Below are 19019 nucleotides of genomic sequence, written 5' to 3' on the forward strand. Positions count from 1 at the left end.
TGGCTAGAATAAGAGCACAAATAAGATCCATGTTGAAATAGTTGATCACATATCATAATTATTTATTTAATAGACTACTTTTTTATTATACCGAATTCCCCAACTCATGAACAACAAGCGAATATTTAAAAAAAAAGGTAAGTAAATATTCTTTATTTTCTTAAGACAGACTAATTGTTCCCATTATAATTAAAGCAACAGAAATGAAGGCGCAAGAAAAATGATACATTAATTTTCTCGTTCTATTTCCTAAAGACAGATTAACTGTTACTGGTTCGAGACAGCTGATTCATGTAAGCAATACAATTTAAACTGCAAGAAAAGTCTAGCGAGGGGCCACGAAATTCAATCTTGCCCCGTATCATTGTCGAATAGGCTTTACGAAGCTCATGTGGATTTTATGGAGTTAGAATTTGAACTATACCAAGATGCTATTAGCTGTCGGTGTTTTAGTGCCTTTTGTCTTTTCTTGGTAATCTAAAGACTCGCATAGTACAAAATTCAATGTGCACAAGTTAATTTAATCACAGTAAAACTTGGAAATTAAGTTGATTGAATACCATTATTAAACAAGAGTAGTGGTACTATAAAGATAAAAGGAGAATATTAGTTATTTCATTTTCCACCTTGAAAAGATGGGGACCTCCACCGTGAGATTGAAGATAGAGACGGTGGAGACTTTTCAAAAGTGGAAATTGGGAAGAAATTCCTACTTTCTATCAAAGCCACTAGCCATTGATAATATTTATGTGTTTACAGTGGATGGAAGCCGTTCCCTTCAGAGCTTTCAAAGTCTGAGTCAGAAGAAGAATGGATCCGTCTCCGAGGAAATCTCTCGCTCGTTTCCCTTGAATTCGCTTCACTCTCTTCTTCTCCCAAGTGTGTTATGATTGCCTCAGGGTCTCTTGATCTTGACCTTCCCACACGCTCACCATTTCTGCGCTTCTTACTTTTCCGGAGTCGGGCTTTCTTCATCTGATGGCCAGCAACCAGCCAGGCAAGAGAAGTGAACATAAACACCATGCTTCCTCCTCCAACACCACACATGCTAATTGCAACCCACATACTCTTCGGACCCACCACCACATAACCAGCAGCCAAAAAAGCCGAGGCAGTGCATCCAACAGCCACCCACATAATCTTGTTGATGAAGAACAAAAGCTTCATCAACACTTTCCTATGGAAGGGCACCACGGTCACCAGAATCAGAACTATAGCGAACGACGAGAATAAAGCCACGGTGTCAGTTATTACAAATACTTTGAAGGCGACGGTGTGTGCCATCACAGCAGTGCCTTCGTCATCGCCGTCGTTTTTTAAGCCGCCTGGCACGGTGAACATGGCGGCGAACGCCACTGTAGCGATGAGCACCGCCACCACAGTCACAGTGTTCCCTGCATTTTTTATTCCTTCTGTGTGCAGCTGCCGCAGTTCTTTTGCCATGCCGTTCACTCGATCACTCGTGTCGGCCGTCTGGAAATGATGAGCACGAACGTGGTGATTAATTGAGTTGACGCTGCGTTTGAGAGCGAAGTCGTCCCGCTTGAAGCGCTCCAGAGGAAGTTCGTAGGCGCGCTTCGCATCGAAATCCTTGAGCGCAGCCCCAATTATCAGGGCTCCCGAATGAGCCGGTTCTTTCTCCAAGATATCCAGGGCCGTCAGCCCTTGTTTGTTCACTGCGTTCACATTTACAGTCGTACACGTCACAAGCCACTGGACCATCTGCGAAGCCATCAATCTATTAATAAATAATTATATGACAAAGCAATAATCTCTGTGCACGGGAGGGCTACTTAATTTGTGGGCCACTCTGCTCGCTTACCTGCTTGAGTTTTTTCCTGGTAGCAACATGCAAAACTGTATTACCCTCGTTGTCTTTTGTCCTGATAAGCTTGGACGTGTCAAGAAGGTCAACCACGTGCTTGACAACTTCGATCTGGTTCGCCTCCACTGCAGAATGCAAAAAGGTTTCACCGGCTGTGGAGAGCATGTCGGCAGAGTCAGGCCTGAAGGACAGTATTTCATGAACAACGCTGAGCTGTCCTTTCATCGCTGCGATATGGAGAGCCGATCTGCCAGAGCCATCGAGCATGTAGCAAATCTCAGGATCGGCGGTTAACAATGCTCTTGTTACTTCCAGATGGCCGTGTGGCGCAGCTAAATGTAACGGGCTGATTCCTTGCTTGTCCACTTTTCCGACCAGCCCAGTTCTCGTCTTAATCAGCTCCTTTACTATGTCTGACCACACCATATATATCAAATTATCAAATTAAACATCAAATGTCTTCACAGTAAATTTTCTCTTTTATTTTCTTAAATGAAATTACCTGCGTGTCCTCTAGTTGATGCAGCATGAAGAGAGGTCCGCTCGTCTGGTTTTTCGGAGTCGAGGGCAAGCAAGGAAGCGACTTCAATCAATTCAGTAACCACATGAACGTGGCCTTCCTTGCAAGCAACAAAGAGGGCTGTTTCATAATCCTGATTAACCTTGTAAGCAATTCGTAGGTCTCTTTCCAACAACACCTTCACAACAGTCGAATGTCCTTCTCTTGCAGCTTCGTGCAGGGCAGTATCCCTCTTACTATTGACGTAGGAGAAGATTTCAGGCTTGATTCTCAAAATCTCAGACACGAAATCTGTCTGTCCAGCTCTTGCAGCCACATGTAGAACTGAATTCTGGCTGGAACTGGTGACTTGCTCCAGAACATCAGCACTCTCGTGTATTAAATCACGAATTGCATTGATATTTCCCAAATGGGCAGCCTCAAAAACTCTCGAGTCCATGACTTCCCTCTGTTTTGCCATTCCCATCCTCTCCCAATTTATGGTTATGATTGCATAAAACTGCACGGAACTGAACAACTTCGGCGATACAAGAAGAGTAGTATCCTGCGGCTACACCGTACTTCTTCATGTTTTCACGGCTCTCATTTTTCCCCTCATGGTTGTAATGGCCTTATTTGTTTCTGTGGTTCTAAAGCTTAGACTATACTATTCACTTGACTTTGGGAAGTATATGGTAACAACGATGAAGCTTCCTTGTAATTGCATTTGTTTCCCCGTTGCTTCTTGTCACCTTCCATAAATAAATGTCTCTCTTTTCTTACAAAGCTTCTCTTCTATTTGGTTTCGTCTTCTATTTGGTTGCAAGGAAAGTAGAGCGCATACATTTTCTACATTCATTCTTTTTTTTTAACAAGTGTTTTTTTCTCTTTCCATTTAGTTGCTTATTTTATTGTATATTATCCATTTTAAAAAGAAGTTTATTCAGCTAGTTATTTATTTAATAAGTGTTATTTTCTTTATATAAATAGATGTTTGGCAAAGGTTTTTTTTAATATGTATATTATATATTTTTTAATCTTATAATTATTTGTGAGTCTAGTTGATTCTTAGCATCCAATTATATATTGTTCCATATACTTAATCTCTAGTCTTTTAAAGTGATGACATTTCATTCCATTCGTTTCTATTGCATTCTCTATTTTGGAATAGCTATCATATTGCATTTTACAATTTTTCATTATCTTTATTATTCATCTATTGAACTTCTTCCTGGTATTGGTATCTTACATTTGTTAGTCTCATTGACAAATCTTGCACGGTATTAGAGGTTTTCATATTAGATCTTAGATGGTATCAAATCTTTTTTACTGATCCAACTTATGCTTGTTTCTATCAAGGAATACGGGATCCTTTTGCAGTTTAATATTGTAGGATTGCTTTTGGTAATTAGCAAGTAGGTGGGAGCTTATCATTGTGTTCATTGTGTCTTTAAAGATTGTTTTTATCTTTTCGTTTCTTGAAGTTAGACATTAGAGGTTAGATCTATGACAATTTGAAGATGAAATGTGCTTCAATATAAAATAACAACAAAGTTTGATGCATTTTGCATAAGATACAACCCTACCATTACATTTTAGAGTGCCCTAAAATTCTAGAAGTGCCTATTCATTTGTCAATTTTCAAGCACTTCTATTGAGACTTGATAGAATTTTTTTTTCTTATCTAATCTATCAAAAGAAATATTTTAAAATAATTTCTTTATAATGGACTGGATCAACATAATAATGCCATTTTACTAATTCGTAAACACATAAAAAATAAAAATATATTCAACTTATATGAGTGGATATATATGTGTAAATGGTTGATCTAGTTTTGAAGGGTGTTTAATAACAAGTACAGTAGTAGTAATTCCATAACCACTTTTATCTACATAATAGTTTAAGTATGGAAGGCCACTTTTATGTTTTCAGGTTACATTCTAAATGAAATAGAAGATCAAGAGTTTTAGACACATTCAAACTTTTCAAAGTCAAAATTTGAATAAGAGAGGTATCACTTTCTCGTTTCCGCTAAAATTCCTTCATATTCATCTCGTCTCCCGCTGGTTATGCTTGTCATGGAATCTCTCCACCTTTAGCTTCCCACACCCTCACAATTTCTCCGCTCCTTCCTTGCCAATAGATGTGAACATGAAAGCCTTGCTCCGACAATACACACGCTCAATGCAATCGACATTAGATGTGACTAGAAAAGCAAAAGGAGTGCATCCAACCATAACCGACCTAATCTTAGTGATAAAGAAGATGAGTTTCACCAATACATTGGAGGTGCAAGGATAAGCCAATAGGTAAATAAAGGAATTAAATTTAACATTATATAATGTGTTATATTAATGTATAGGTCTATACACATGTATCATTGTATTATATAATTTGGTACATGTTTTTTTGTCAATTTTCTTCATTGTTAAGATATCCTGGTATTCAAATGCATCGAAATTAGAAATCCATTATTTGTAAATATTATGTAGAAAAATTAGAAGTCTATACAACTTTTTGAGTATAGAACTAATTGCATATACTTAAACTTGTTATTGTACATATTTTTTCTCCTTTTAAAAAGAAAACAATTAGAAGCCTTAACCTTTCTATTATAAGAGCAATTACAGGTGAGCTTGTTATGTCTTTGCATCAATGTTGTATGGATTTTTTAAATTTTGTAATAGTGCTCCAAAGAGAATGCAACCTATATCAAAGAACATAATAATTAGAAGTATATGGCTTTATGATAGTGTACAAGTAATTGCATATACTTACACTTGCTACTGTAAGTAGTTTTTCCCTATTAAAGAAGAGAATAATTAGAAGTCTCGAACTTTATGAAATGTCTATAATTTAACAAATACAATTTTAAGAATTTAATACTTCGTTTTTGTGGGATATCTCACTATGTTTTAATCCCTGTCTCTCAATAGTCATTTAAATATATTTCAATAAATAGAGAGAAAAAAGTAAAAAGTACTCTCTTAAAACTTGAGCTAGATATATAGCATATCATCCCCAAAATCGTTGTTAATAGTGATCAATTCATACACAATTGTAATCATAAGTTTTTCACCATTAGGTTACTCAAAATCCAAAACAGGATGATAATATTGATCAATTTGCACATACCTACATATCAGGACAACATGTACAAACTAAAACCTATCAGCTTAATCTATGAGAGTTTGGTTCTATTTACACATTAGAGATCACAAGACAATGAACTTGTATAAACCAATATCCCCAAAAAGATTAGATTTTACACACTCCTTTGAAAATAAAAGAGAAAATGAACACGAATTTGTATAAACCAGTGTCCCCCAAAAGATTAGATGCTACATACTCCCATAAAAGATTAGGTGAAAGGAGGAGTATATAAATTTTCTATGTGTAGATGCACAAAAACAAAAAACCTATGAAGGTTGTAATGATAGTGTACCAATTTTAGAATTGAATTTCCTTCCATAGATGACACGGGAGGTAGTACAAGGTTATTGGACAAGTACAAGTGTTGTACGAACCTATGGATTCATCGATAGGCTCTAGGGTATGCCATTGCTGATAACAAGCATCCCACTTTGACCTTGGTTAATAGCACAAAGGGCCAATGCCCTCCACCATGCTTACTCCCATGTCCTCTCTCCTTACAAGATGCCAACTCCCATGAAGTCCTTACAAAGAGAAAGCATTCCATCTTGGTCATTTAATGCCACATGATCAATGGCTAGAGATGACATCTCAATTATGTAAGACTAATTATTACATCATCCATAATAGTTTTTTTGCCTTCTATAACTTCAATACAAATACATACATGCATTCAAGTTAGAATGATTAGTTTCTTCTCTTGGAGAGAATGCCATTTATAGACCATTTGGACAAATCAAAATTGTTTTCATTCTAATTTTCTTTTTTGGTGTGTGAATGAATGCCATTTATTATTATTTTGATTGCCATATGACTTCTTGTATTTGAGTGTATAAGATTCAGTAGATTATGGTTTGTCAGTAAAATCACTTTCTTCCCAGCAAGAATATTGATGGATATTGTTCATTTTACTTAATAGGGTCTCTCTTTTATATGCCCTGACTAGCCAAGGACCCTACCATAAGCTCTTCATTTCATGGTAGGCTTTCAATGATTTGATATTTGTCTAACATCATAGAAATGATAATTGTTCATACCCAAAAAGATCTATTCTCATTTATAAATAGATATGCCTTGAATGAAATAAAATCAACAATTATGAACATTGCATTGTTGTTTTTGATTAAGTTGTTTATACATTGCTTTCGTACTGGGATCAAGAGTTGCTAGACCCAATGAATCTCAAAGAATTAATTTTTTGAGCTTTGTTTTCTTATCATGCAATAAAAATATTGCAGAGCTGTTAATCAAAAGAATTATTGTGTAGAAAACTTCCATCAACAACTCACAAATTATTTCTTTCATTTAAAAAAGATACAAACACACACATGTATGTGAAGTTGCTACTTAAGTTGCAGGAATATTTAACTTTCATAGATTAACCATATAATTCAAATTACCCATTACCAATTATGTTGAAAAGTTAGAAGCATTAGTATGAAGGTTCATCACCCAAAGTGTTTAGGATCAACAATAAGATTTCTTGAGTTCAGGGTTGAAATTCATTGAAGCAAACTTCATGTAAAAATGTATGTGTAATAGTAAAAGGTGAAAGATGGTGATGTACAAAAGGCAACCACTAGCACAAAATCTAAAGCAATGACAAAAGAAGGTTATCACCAAAAGATTATTTTAGTATCAAGACCAAGTCATGTTTGGCATTGATAAATTCAACACAAGCTAGGGATGTACTTGCTCTCTTGCAAGTATTGGCAAACTTAACCCTCTCTCTTGAAAGCATTGGTGAATTTGGTCCTCACTACTCTCTTGTTCAAATTACCCCAGGCTCATAACAATCCCATTCCATTGAAGTTGATTTGGCTCTTTGAAAATTTAGGGAAAATTATTTCATGATTGAAATATATCCAACCAAGGACAAAAATAATTAATCCACATGGCTCTTGCAACACCAGAAAATTCTATTTGCAAATTTGCAATTGTAAAACATTTTTTTTTCAAATTTATGATTGCAAAATATTCCATGAAATTCCAACAAGAAAATTGGAAGTGAAGAATTTGTGCTTGAAGGAGAAGATTTAAGTGTCCCCTAAAGAAAAATGTTTTGCTGAGAGAAACATAAACAAAGACTAAATTGTGGTTCTAGTTTGGACCAATTGGTGAAGTTTTCATTTGCATGCATCAATTTGAGAGCATAAAGGAACTAAAGAAACCAATGTTTCAAATATTAGATCCATAAAAAATTTGATTATAGGTAACCCTATGTTGAATCTAACTCCTTATCCAAGTGCCAAGATCAAAGTCTAGAGTCCTCATGATAATATCTTGAGTTGTGAGTCTACACCCAAGCCTGAGGATGATAAAGCCTACCTTGCTTTGGATCATGTGGATATCATTCCCACTCAATAAGCTTCTCTAAGATGGTACTTTTAAAATAGGCATGGCAATGTTTGTAATATTTTTCTTACCAAGTGCGAAGATTATTAGCTTCTCTTTTTTGAAAATAAGATTGCTTATGCATTTAAAATGGTACAACTGCAAGGTTATGTTTTTAAGCAATTATAATATCAAACTATGCTATGGTGAACAATGCACAAAATAATGTATCAACATAGCTAACTGAAGTGATTAGTAGTAAAATTGCAACAAAATTGCAATGTGGCCATTTAAGATGTCTCAAATTAATCTTCATTGGATGAAAGAGTGAACTTGTATTTCAATCTCAAATTTAGGTTTTTCAAATTTATAATTTTGAGATAGGTCTATTTTAAAGTATGTTGTTGTATGAGTTTTCTTATCAACTTCAATTCAGATGTATGGACATTTCAACTTGAGAATATGTATGATAATAATAAGGGAATTTTAATTTATATACACATTAAATGCATGTGACAAAGAAGGTTTTGGAAGAGATGCAATGGTATTTAGTTTTCTAGGAAATATTATTATATAAGAAAGGTCATTGAATAAGGGAACAATATGCCCTCTTTTCTTTTGAATTAGAAATAAGATTAACAACCTTGAAACTATTTGAAGATCTTGCCTTTGATTCCAATTTTAATGTCATGATAGGTAAAATATTTTTTGAACAATACAATCTGCAATTCATGTATAATCACCATGGTTTGTAATCGTCAAATACTTGAGGATTATAAATTTGAACTAAAACTTATGTGATTGCATTACACCTCAAAGTTACATAGTAGAAGTAATATGAAAAAATATCTTGAGTACTCATTATTATTGATGTTCATTGAGTTTTTCAAAAAATTCAAACAAAATTTCCTAGTTATTTCATAAAATTATGTGTGGCCCATTCTATTTCCTATTTTATGCCTATTAATTGCCTAGAAATGTGATGAATCAATATTATGCAAGCATCCATAATATGGTTCTTGATAGAGGGTCTCATATTATAAATCATAGTTGGGGCCTCTATCAATTAACACTTATTATTGTGGCTATTTATGCTCTATTTTATGCCCAAAAGTACTTATCCCATGTGGTTAGTTTATGAAGGAGCCTCACTTCATGAATGGAAGATTCAAACCTCATCAATTCATACACAACTGCAATAATAAAAATCCAAAGCGCTTCGATGGGTGGATGCTTAAGCCCATTGAAATGAAATTTTAATTTTTATGAAGATTACAACATAACTTTGGCATACTAAGTCCACATAATAAAAAATTTCCATTTTCATTGGAAAATTCAATATATTTATAAACTAACATATATGGTAATTCTACTAAAGATATTAAAGCTTTTGAAAAAGGTAAAACAAAGAACAAAAAAGTAAAAATTCTCTCTTAAAACATGAGCTAGATATATAGCATATCATCCCCAAAATCATTGGCAATAATAATCAATTCATACATAGCTATAATCATAAGTTTGTCACCATCAAGTTACTCAAAAGCTAGGACATGGCAATAATATTGATCAATTTACACGTACTTGCATAAAAATGCTTTAGTGATAATGAAATGGGTGTGGATTTCACCAGTTGAAAACTAAAACCTATCAACTTAATCTATGAAGTCGTAAAGCAGTATGCCCTAGGAATCTATTTGTATAATTAGACTATAAATTAAAAGAAAAAAGAATAATACCGCTTCGATTTCTTAAAAGGAGAATCCATAAAATAGGTCACAAGAATACAGATTAATGAAATGGAAATCATAACTCTATACTAAATTGAACTTGCAAATTTAAATGAGATTAGGACAATCACCACAAAATAAGGAAAAAGGATTTACTCTAGAGAAACCCTTATGTGGAGAGAAGTCCAGAAAATGTTAACTACAATTCACTTAAATCCACAACTCTAATGGCAATTATAGTCCTAGGTTGCTTGGGGTATTCAGCCAATTTGAATCTCAAACAATTCTATGGGAACATCCCCAAAAATTTCAAAACAAAGTGGGGATGGAAAAGGTGGGTGTCCTAGAAAAATACAGAGCGTCATTATTCTAAGTGTCGTTCTTTTCTCAGAGGATTCCTAACATACCAATCTTAAACATTCTTGACATACCAATTTTAAACAGATTTTTCCTAGCTAAACAGATATTTCTTTGGATCTAAAGTATTTATTTTCTATATCCCGTTAAGATGTTTGACACTAAATCACTGTCAGTTTTAAAACGTGAGATAGGTATTCCGTCATATCGATTAATTATTTCAATAATATGTTTAAGGTTTTCATAGGCACATTTCTTAAGTAATTTTCTTACTAGATTGTTAAACTTTAACTCTAATTTTATTAAAAAAAATAATTATTTCATTTGAGATCAAATTAAATTAAAAACTATGGAAATGTTTTCACAGTCACACATTCATTTATTGATAGTTAAAAAAATTAAATACATTTTTAATCTCTTTACAACAACTAAAACTCTAATTTGATTGGTTAACTCTTAGGGGAGAGGACCCATTAGTTGAACATCCTAATTTTACACTTCTCATAATCTTATGTGGAAATTTCAAATCATATCCAATTTTGTACAACAATTTAATTAGCAAGTCTCCTATTTATAACTAATATTCAAGGGCCACATAATCAAATATGATGCCACATCAGCATGCTTTTTTCCAAGGTGTCAAAAACAACCAAAAAAAAAGTTGAGAAAAATGGTTGTGCAAAAGGGATACCATACTTATGTAGTTGATGTGGTATCACATAAATAGTTGCTTTTAACAACTATGGGCAATCATCATCAACATTAACAACTTTAAAATCACAACTATTGGTGCAATGTTGTAAAAAGAAAAGGACATTAAATCAACAAGTGTAGGTATTAAGTCAACAAGTGTGGGTAATAAATCAACAATTTCTATCACAACCATTGGAATGCGCTCAAGTACTGGGTCCTTTCCCCTATATCTCCATTAAAAGGACCTCCATGGACCAATCTCACCCCTCTTCAAGAATCTTCTCATCATCATGTTTTTTGTTGCATTTTCCCTTTTGACAACCATTCTTGTTTACAGTTTCTTCTTCTTGGTCTAAGCTCTTAGGCACAACACTTATTCTTAGATTATCTTTGTACTCAAATAGAATTTATAGGTTTTTAACAATTTTTTCTTCCAAATTCTAGAACGCGAGAAAATTTTCTTCTCTTGACCTCTCATAACCCTCTTGGAGATTTCTCTATTGTTGCTCATCTTTTCTTCTGAGAGGTATTAAGTTTTCTTTGTATTCTTCTTTCTGAAGAAAAGCCCAAACATTGTCTCTTAATTGATAATATTTCAAGATTACTCCATTGATGCTTCCCTTTTCTTCTTGAAGACAATATTTTTTATCATTTTAAATTTATTTACATTTTTTAACTATCAATAAATGAATGTATGACTGTGAAAATATTTCCATAGTTTTACGTTAATTTGATCCCAAATGAAATATTTTTTTTTTATAAAGTTAGATCATAATAACATTAGAGTTAAAGTTTAACAATCTAGTAAGAAAATTACTTAAGAAATATGCATATGAAAACCTTAAACATGTTATTGAAATAATATTACTAAAACCAATGCAATGTATAGAACTGAAATTATAGAAAATATATTTTCTAACTCATAATATAATCTATTTAATGGTGACTAGGAAAAATAAAGTGAAAAGTCAAGCTTACTTTGTTGCTTAGAATATCTAGAGAAAAGTCAATTATAGTGACATTGGTGCCCTCCAGTTACATGGTATGTGGTGCCCCGCAAGACTATGTCGATTGTAGTGAGCGTGTGTATTGTCGGAGCGAAGCTTTCATGTTCACATCTATCGGCAAGGAAGAAGCGGAGATATTGTGAGGGCGTGGGAAGGTCAAGGTCGAGAGAAATTGTGGCCAACAGATTCCGGAATTCGTCCAAATTCGCTCTTTTGAAAAGTCTGCATTTTTCCTGCCTCTCCGTCCTTGGAGTTACGGTGGAGGTCCCCATCTCTTCACGGCGGCGGGGGCGGGGGTGGTAGTGGATGGTGAAATCTTTTATAAATCTTCGTTCTTCGTCCAAATCAACTATCTTTCCAAGCATTACCATGATTAAATATGAAATACCAAAAAGGATTTGATACCATCTAAGATCTAATATGAAATACTCTAATACCATGCAAGTTTTGTCAATGAGGCAAACAAATGTATGTAAGATATTGATGCCAACAACAAGTTCAATAGATGAATCATAAAGATAATCAAAGATTGTAAAATGCAATACAATAGCTATTCCTAAAGAATATTCAATAGAAGTAAATGAAATGAAAAGTCGTTACTTTAAAAGATGAGAGATTAAGTATATGAGATGATATATAAGTGAATGCTCAAGAGTCAACGAGACTCACAATAATTATAAGATAAAATAATATATAATATACATGTAAAATAAAGTCTTTGCCAAAAATCTCTTTATATAAAGAAAATACCACTTATCCAAATAAATAACTACTTAACTAAACTTTTCTATTTAAAAAGATAATATACAATAAAATAAGCAACTAAATGGAGAAAAGAGAAAAAATGAATGGAACAAAAAAAAAAAAAAAAGGAATGTACAAAATGTATGCACTCTACTTTCCTTACAACTAAAAAGAAGATGGAGCAGTGTGAAAGTTTGTCAGGAAATATAAGACACTTGTTTATAGAAGGTGACAAAAGTAACGTGGAAACAAATGCAATCCATGGAAGCTTCAAAGTTGTTACCATATACTTTCCAAAGTCAAGGGAATATTATAGTTTAAGCTTCAGAACCATAGAAACAAACAAGTGTTGCAGGTTAGTGTAGTTCCTGTCCAGTGCTGCAAAGGTGGTTGTGGATTGGTTTTGTTCTAAGAGTGGTAGCGTTGGAGGTCTGTTCATGCATGTAATTGCCTCAAAACCAGGTAAAACTATAATGAATCTAGATCAACCTTTGCTAAAAGTTGTTCAAGTAATCTTATTGCATCATAACAACCTCATATAACTGACCTTGTCTCGAGGGCAATTTGCAAGTATAAAACTCATTAGAATTCCATAACTTTCACTTAAGATTCAAAATAACTACAATATAATTGTCACCCTCATTTGAAAATAAATCTTTTACATCATTGAGAAATATACATAGATATATTCAAATTAATCATAGGGCCTTATATATTTAGAACAATAAACATGAATATCACTATGTGACCTAAAATATTAATGATCTAAACAAATCAAATGGTAAATGAAATAATGTGGGTTATACAAATGAAATTGAAGATTGCTAAAACATTACCATTTTACAAACTGACAATTTAAAAGTAAACATGCCTTGATAAAGTACCTAAATAATAACAACACCATGCTGACCTCTGATTGATTTTGATCTACGAGAACTCCTACACATTAGTAACTACATCATTCTTAATCCTAAGTTCAGTCTCTATTTATTCTTAATCCACATAGACCAAAAACTTATGTTCTTGTTGATAAACTAATTTGTTCCATATAGGTGGAATTTTTAATAAGATCAATATTTTGCACACAATATTAATTCTAAATACTCCACCCTTCATTATATAAGTCTTAGTAGAATGATTAAAAAGGTTCTAGATATACTATATTAAATATTATTTCATCTATCTACTCACTTAGCCAATTATTTTAGAGATGCTACTATTTAAAATATCCCCAAATCAACATCAATAGAATATAATTCTATCTAATAGTGTAGATAATAAATCAAAATATCATAATATAACAACTAAATAAATTGGAACATTAAAAATGATATTTTTTAAATTATGACACCATCGTTAGCAGTTAGAATGAATAAACACATATTTAAAGAGAATCTAATAAGAAACACTAATGAAGAGTATGTAAAGATGTAAATTATTCTATATCCAAATAAGACATAATATACTCTTTATTCATAAATAAACTCATAAATCAGTTAATAAATCTATTTCATACAAAATATAACCCAATCTTGTTAAATCAAAATAACAATAATAGATTTCAATAGGAGATAAGGAAATTTTCATAAACAATGAAATGTATAAATATCTCATTACATATCTTTATACCATGCTTAGGCTTTCTATTGCCATAAGTATAATTCAAACATAAAAGAAAGAGAGATGCGTCCATTGATATCCAATCTGAGTTGCTTCAATTTAGTCCTTCGAATGAAGATGAGAACAAGAATCAGGTGCTTTTTCCGCCCAACCTTGAATCTTACGCTTCCCCGAAATTCTTAGTCAATTAAGAATACCTGACCCTGCACGAATTGCTTAGCAAAAAGAATTTGAAAGACAAGATGGAATCTGGTGCATGCCTAGATGATACATTCAATTTATTTTTCTAGTTCCATTGAGAAACATACAAGATCAATCAAGGATATGGTAGAGAGCATAAATAAAAGAATTCCATCTATTTCAATGGTTTATTCAATTGAATTACTTGACCGAGTATAATGCCATGCATAGCAAAAAAAAAAGATAGTTTGGAAAAACAAACTAGTCTCTCTAGGATTCCATATTTGGAATCCGTCCCGGAAGGTAACTTTCCCCATACACAAGCCTAACTAGCTTGGTTCACATGAATAAAGATTTACAATTTCATAAAGAAGACAATATTTTTGTCTAATAGAAATAACAACATTCTTATTACTTTTGTTCATAGATCAAACACTCTTTCATGGAAGTACATTCACACATATTTGAAAATAATCTTTCATTGATTAACTATCATGCAAATTTGATAAACAAATATAATTTCATTTCCAAACCAAAAAGTAAATCAACTAAGTTTAAAAAGAAGGTGTAGCGCATGTATTAACCTTTTCATATAAATGAGTTATAATGAGTACACATTCTTTAAAAGATTAACTATTGCAAGCCATAATGCGCTAAATGCCGTTCTTTAACATTTACCATGCATGTTCATACTTATTTTTATCAAATGTACCTCATAATGCATTTCCCTATATGACTATTCAAAAGAAAATTAAATAAATTTTTATCTAATCATGGATTGTCTCAATCGAATTCCATTCTAGTATTAAACATTGTACTATTTTACAACTTACTCACTATCCTTTCTAAATGCATATTGACCAAAGAATTGAAATAGATCCTACCTCCTTATGCTCTTGTTACTGGCTTGAGGTGATGGACTTGCTTCCCTCCTCAAATCTGTCTACTCCTCTCTTTCAAGATGGTTCAAAAGCTCTCTGTCGCTCTCCAACTGTCGATTCTTCTACTATTTCTCTCTTCTATATCCTCCCTATCCTTCTTTTCTATCTCTTTTCTAAACTTTCCTCTCTAATCTCTCTATTCTCTCTTGTCAATCTTTTGTCGTTCTTACTATGTTCTACTTCTCTATTCTTCTTCCTATCTTTCTATCTTTTTCCCTCGAGCCTATGCTATTACTTATACTGCTCTCCATCTAAATTAGTTGCTAAAACTTTGGCTTTAACTTAGCCATGACATTGACACCTCTGCTAAACATTCAAGGTTCCCTTAGTTCTAATGATTTACAACTCTTCTTGTTTGCATACTTGTCGATTGGACTGGATTCTATGGTTCACAGATCTCTAACACCTTTGCTCCATGTCTAATCCTTACCTCGACTTAGCTAGAGTTTCGTTTAACCAACTAAGCATGATAACAAACGCAGATCTTCCTACATCTCGGGTTATCTGTCCTTGTCGACACGTCTATGGGTCCTTTGGCCACTGACTGCTATTCTCTGCAGTCGTGGAGAGCTAAGTCACTTACCTCCTGCCGTGGTTTGTGGAATTTAAGTCGACTTCTGCTACCGTGGATAGAGGGACTTAACTGCCAAGTCACCTACCGTGGGTCATGGAAGATAAGTTAACTGCAGACTTTTGCTATATCATGGACACTGCGTGCCAGGTCGACCTCGACTATCAACTTCTAACAATCGATAACCAAACAAACCCACCACGTTTGCTATATAATGCATAAAACATGTTAATAAAAATAATAATGTATTTAATAATATATACATTACATTCAATTTATTAGATGTTAAATTAAAAAGAAAACCTAGTTAAAACATTATGATATATAACTATTTAATTTTATATATATATTAAATGACGGATTTATTTATTTCTATTTGTAAAAATGTTTTAATATATATATATATATATATATATATAATCCTAAATCATATACAAGCATATTTAAGAACATAACATTTCAAATTGAAAAGATTATCTTAATCACTTTAAAATAAGACATAAATTATAAAACAATTATCAAAATTTCATGCATATGAATTCCATATAATTGTAAACACATCAATCATAAATAAAATTATATTTGCATTCTCATATGCTAGAAATACTAAATCATCTTTAATAAGAACGTTAAGTCGATAGGTTTCATAACTCTAAATATCAAACTAATTTTCACTTTTATAGACGAAATCAATGTAACGATTACCAATTACTCATATCATTTTATTCAAAATCATGCATCGACGAAGTCACAATTGCACAAACAAACTTTTCTATTGTGGTGTGTGAGATTCCTCTAGTCTACCGAAGTGCATGAGCTAAAACAACTCTACCTGAGTCCTGTTCTCACCTTCATTTTTGTTCTCCTGTCCTTGCATCACTTGTACTCAATAGTTCATTAGTAATGACTATCCGCAATAAAGATAATACTAGCCATCTAATTGCATATTGCATGAGTAAAGTACATACATCATTTCTTATCATTTGCATACAAACTGCATTGTCATCGAAATAAATGTTCATATTCATTTCAATTTCTATTTATAATATAAATCCTTCATTATTTTCCTAATAACATATTATTGAAAATACAGTTCATGATAGAGTAAGCTAGGAATATCAAATGACAACCTAATCAATAAGCTATTAACCCAAGAATATCAAACTGGTAATCATTTGGCTTATTATGAAAGAAAATAGATAGTAATATAATGATCTTTGATCCATTGAGTACCTCCAAAATTATCAAGTGAAATTGTTTAACATCTCACTCTACATATAGAATATCGACTTAAATTATCACCGTTGTATTTCTAATATTTCTTAGTAAAAATAGAATTAATGTTAATCGGACTGGACAACTTCAGTTTTAGTTTTTTCATATTATAAATAATCATTTAACTTAAATTATCACCATTGTATGTCTAATATTTCTTAGTAAAAATAAAATTAATGTTAATTAGACTGAACAACTTTAGTTTCAGTTTTTTCATATTACAAATAATTGTTTATGCCCATATTATTTAATTGATCATTATATATATCTATATATAAACATGTTTAAGTAAATTTATTCCTACATCGAAATTGTTGACAAAGAGGCTGAAATGCTAAGTTTATCTCTGTTCATGCTAATAAGCTGAAAGGCTAAGTTATCTCTGTTCTTAGTAATAGACCAAAGGATTTTTTAGACATAAGTCATCAAGTAAGGGCCAATAAGACCAGATGCTACATACCTATGTGTTTAGCTGACAAGTCAGTGGGACTAAGGTATAACATCAACAAATTATGTATCTCCAAAATCTGGAAATACTAGTACAATGGGAAGATGTTGCAGCTGCACAAGGGTAAAACCCATACATGATTGTAGCTGCACCAAGGCTTTTTTACTTCCTACAATTGAGTTAACAATCAATGCACAATGTTTTCACAGTCTATAATTTGAGTAAAGAACTTGGGGAAAATTCTGAAATTGTCTAAAAGATGAAATATCTATTACACATGATTTTCCAACAGCTCTATTTTTAACTAAGTTAAAATTAAACAATATTCAAGAAAATTGTATGCATTGGTTGAAGAGAAGCTTCTATCTCATAGATTAAAACTCAGAATTGATTGTATCATCTACATACAATAGATTGTTAAAAGGCTTCAAATTGTTTTAAGTAAAAACAAATCGTTATTACAAAACTAAAAGTCTGAAACTTATACCAATACTCCCCTTACCCATACAAAAATAAGAAGGTTGGAAAATATTTGAGTTCTCACTAAAACATAAAGGAAAATTATTTGTAAGACATGTTGAAACTGCAAATATCACTAAAAACATGTATGTAGACTGTAGAAGAATACAACTATGCAGATGAATAACTTGCTGAAAAAGTGTTTGGCAATCTCCAATTGACTACAATGGTTTGGTAGGTTATGAAGAATGGACTTCCTCATGTCTAGTCTAGAATGAGAGGGTTGATACATAGGAACGAATGTTCATTGAAACATAACAAACATGTTTGTAGTGATCATGACTACATTTTTTTTTGAAAAGGTTGTATAAAACTTAATTTACATTTTTTGCAGTGTGAATTATTTTAGCAAATGATTTAAAGAAATGAATGCAAACTGTTTGACATAATGTGTTAGTATACATTTATGTAAAATATGAAGCTATCATGACAATTGTTTGACAAAATGAATTAGTAAATGTTAATACAAAATAAGGAAGTTTGTATTCATATGCAAAGGAAACTTTTCAAGAAGTATCCTAGACTAGCTAAGCAACTCTACTAGACATGCATGTAAAATGTATAGGAGTAGCAAGGTATGTGAATTGTTTGACAAAATACCTCAGAGAAATGTGATCTTGCAACATTAGTAGTAAATATTTATAAGCAAGGAATTATGAATTTCAATACGTTGGAACAAGATATTATTACTTAAGTTAAATATGATGCAATATCAGTCAAGAGACATGGGGCGATGCCTGGACATCTAGGGAAGGATAACAAATGAACTACAAGTGAAACATGTTTAGATGCATTTATAGGCTAAAATATAATGGAAAAAGTTGTATGAATACACTACCTACTATTACAAGTCAGGAGACAATTTTTTAACCTTTCAGTCAAGCAATATAAGTCATTGGAGTAAGATATTATTATTTTTAAGTTAAATATGATACAATATCAGTCAAGAGACATGGGACGATGCTTGCAAGTCTAGGGAAGGACATGTTGCACATAGCAACTTCCGAAGCAACAACACCTATCTCTTCCATAATGGTCATCTTGCTGAACATAATGTAAGTATAACATAGAAGTTACCATGACCAAATAGGTGCCTTCCTTACCTCACACCACTTATCAAAAG

At 32.5% G+C, this 19019-nt stretch overlaps 1 protein-coding gene across 1 annotated transcript; it reads right to left on the bottom strand.

Moving 5' to 3' along the window:
• Window positions 1-656: 656 nt before the first annotated feature.
• LOC131072775 (ankyrin repeat-containing protein At2g01680) lies at window positions 657-2784 on the bottom strand. The gene is made up of 3 exons (XM_058009032.2): window positions 2328-2784; window positions 1823-2238; window positions 657-1722 (listed from the first exon to the last, which is right to left on the bottom strand). The coding sequence occupies exons 1-3, from the start codon at window positions 2782-2784 to the stop codon at window positions 754-756; spliced, it is 1842 nt and encodes a 613-aa protein (XP_057865015.2). The 3' UTR covers window positions 657-753.
• Between the last annotated feature and the right edge of the window lie 16235 nt (window positions 2785-19019).

This window comes from Cryptomeria japonica, chromosome 2 (assembly GCF_030272615.1).
Source record: "Cryptomeria japonica chromosome 2, Sugi_1.0, whole genome shotgun sequence".
Taxonomy (NCBI): domain Eukaryota; kingdom Viridiplantae; phylum Streptophyta; class Pinopsida; order Cupressales; family Cupressaceae; genus Cryptomeria; species Cryptomeria japonica.

Bases quoted from the DNA above. Each gene is read 5' to 3' on its own strand.
- LOC131072775 (XM_058009032.2), bottom strand. From the start codon at position 2,784: ATGGACTCGAGAGTTTTTGAGGCTGCCCATTTGGGAAATATCAATGCA. The intron at 2,239-2,327 runs GTAATTTCATTT...TGGTGTGGTCAG, and splicing joins ATCAACTAGAGGACACGCAG to ACATAGTAAAGGAGCTGATT. The intron at 1,723-1,822 runs GTAAGCGAGCAG...ATGGCTTCGCAG, and splicing joins CCAGGAAAAAACTCAAGCAG to ATGGTCCAGTGGCTTGTGAC.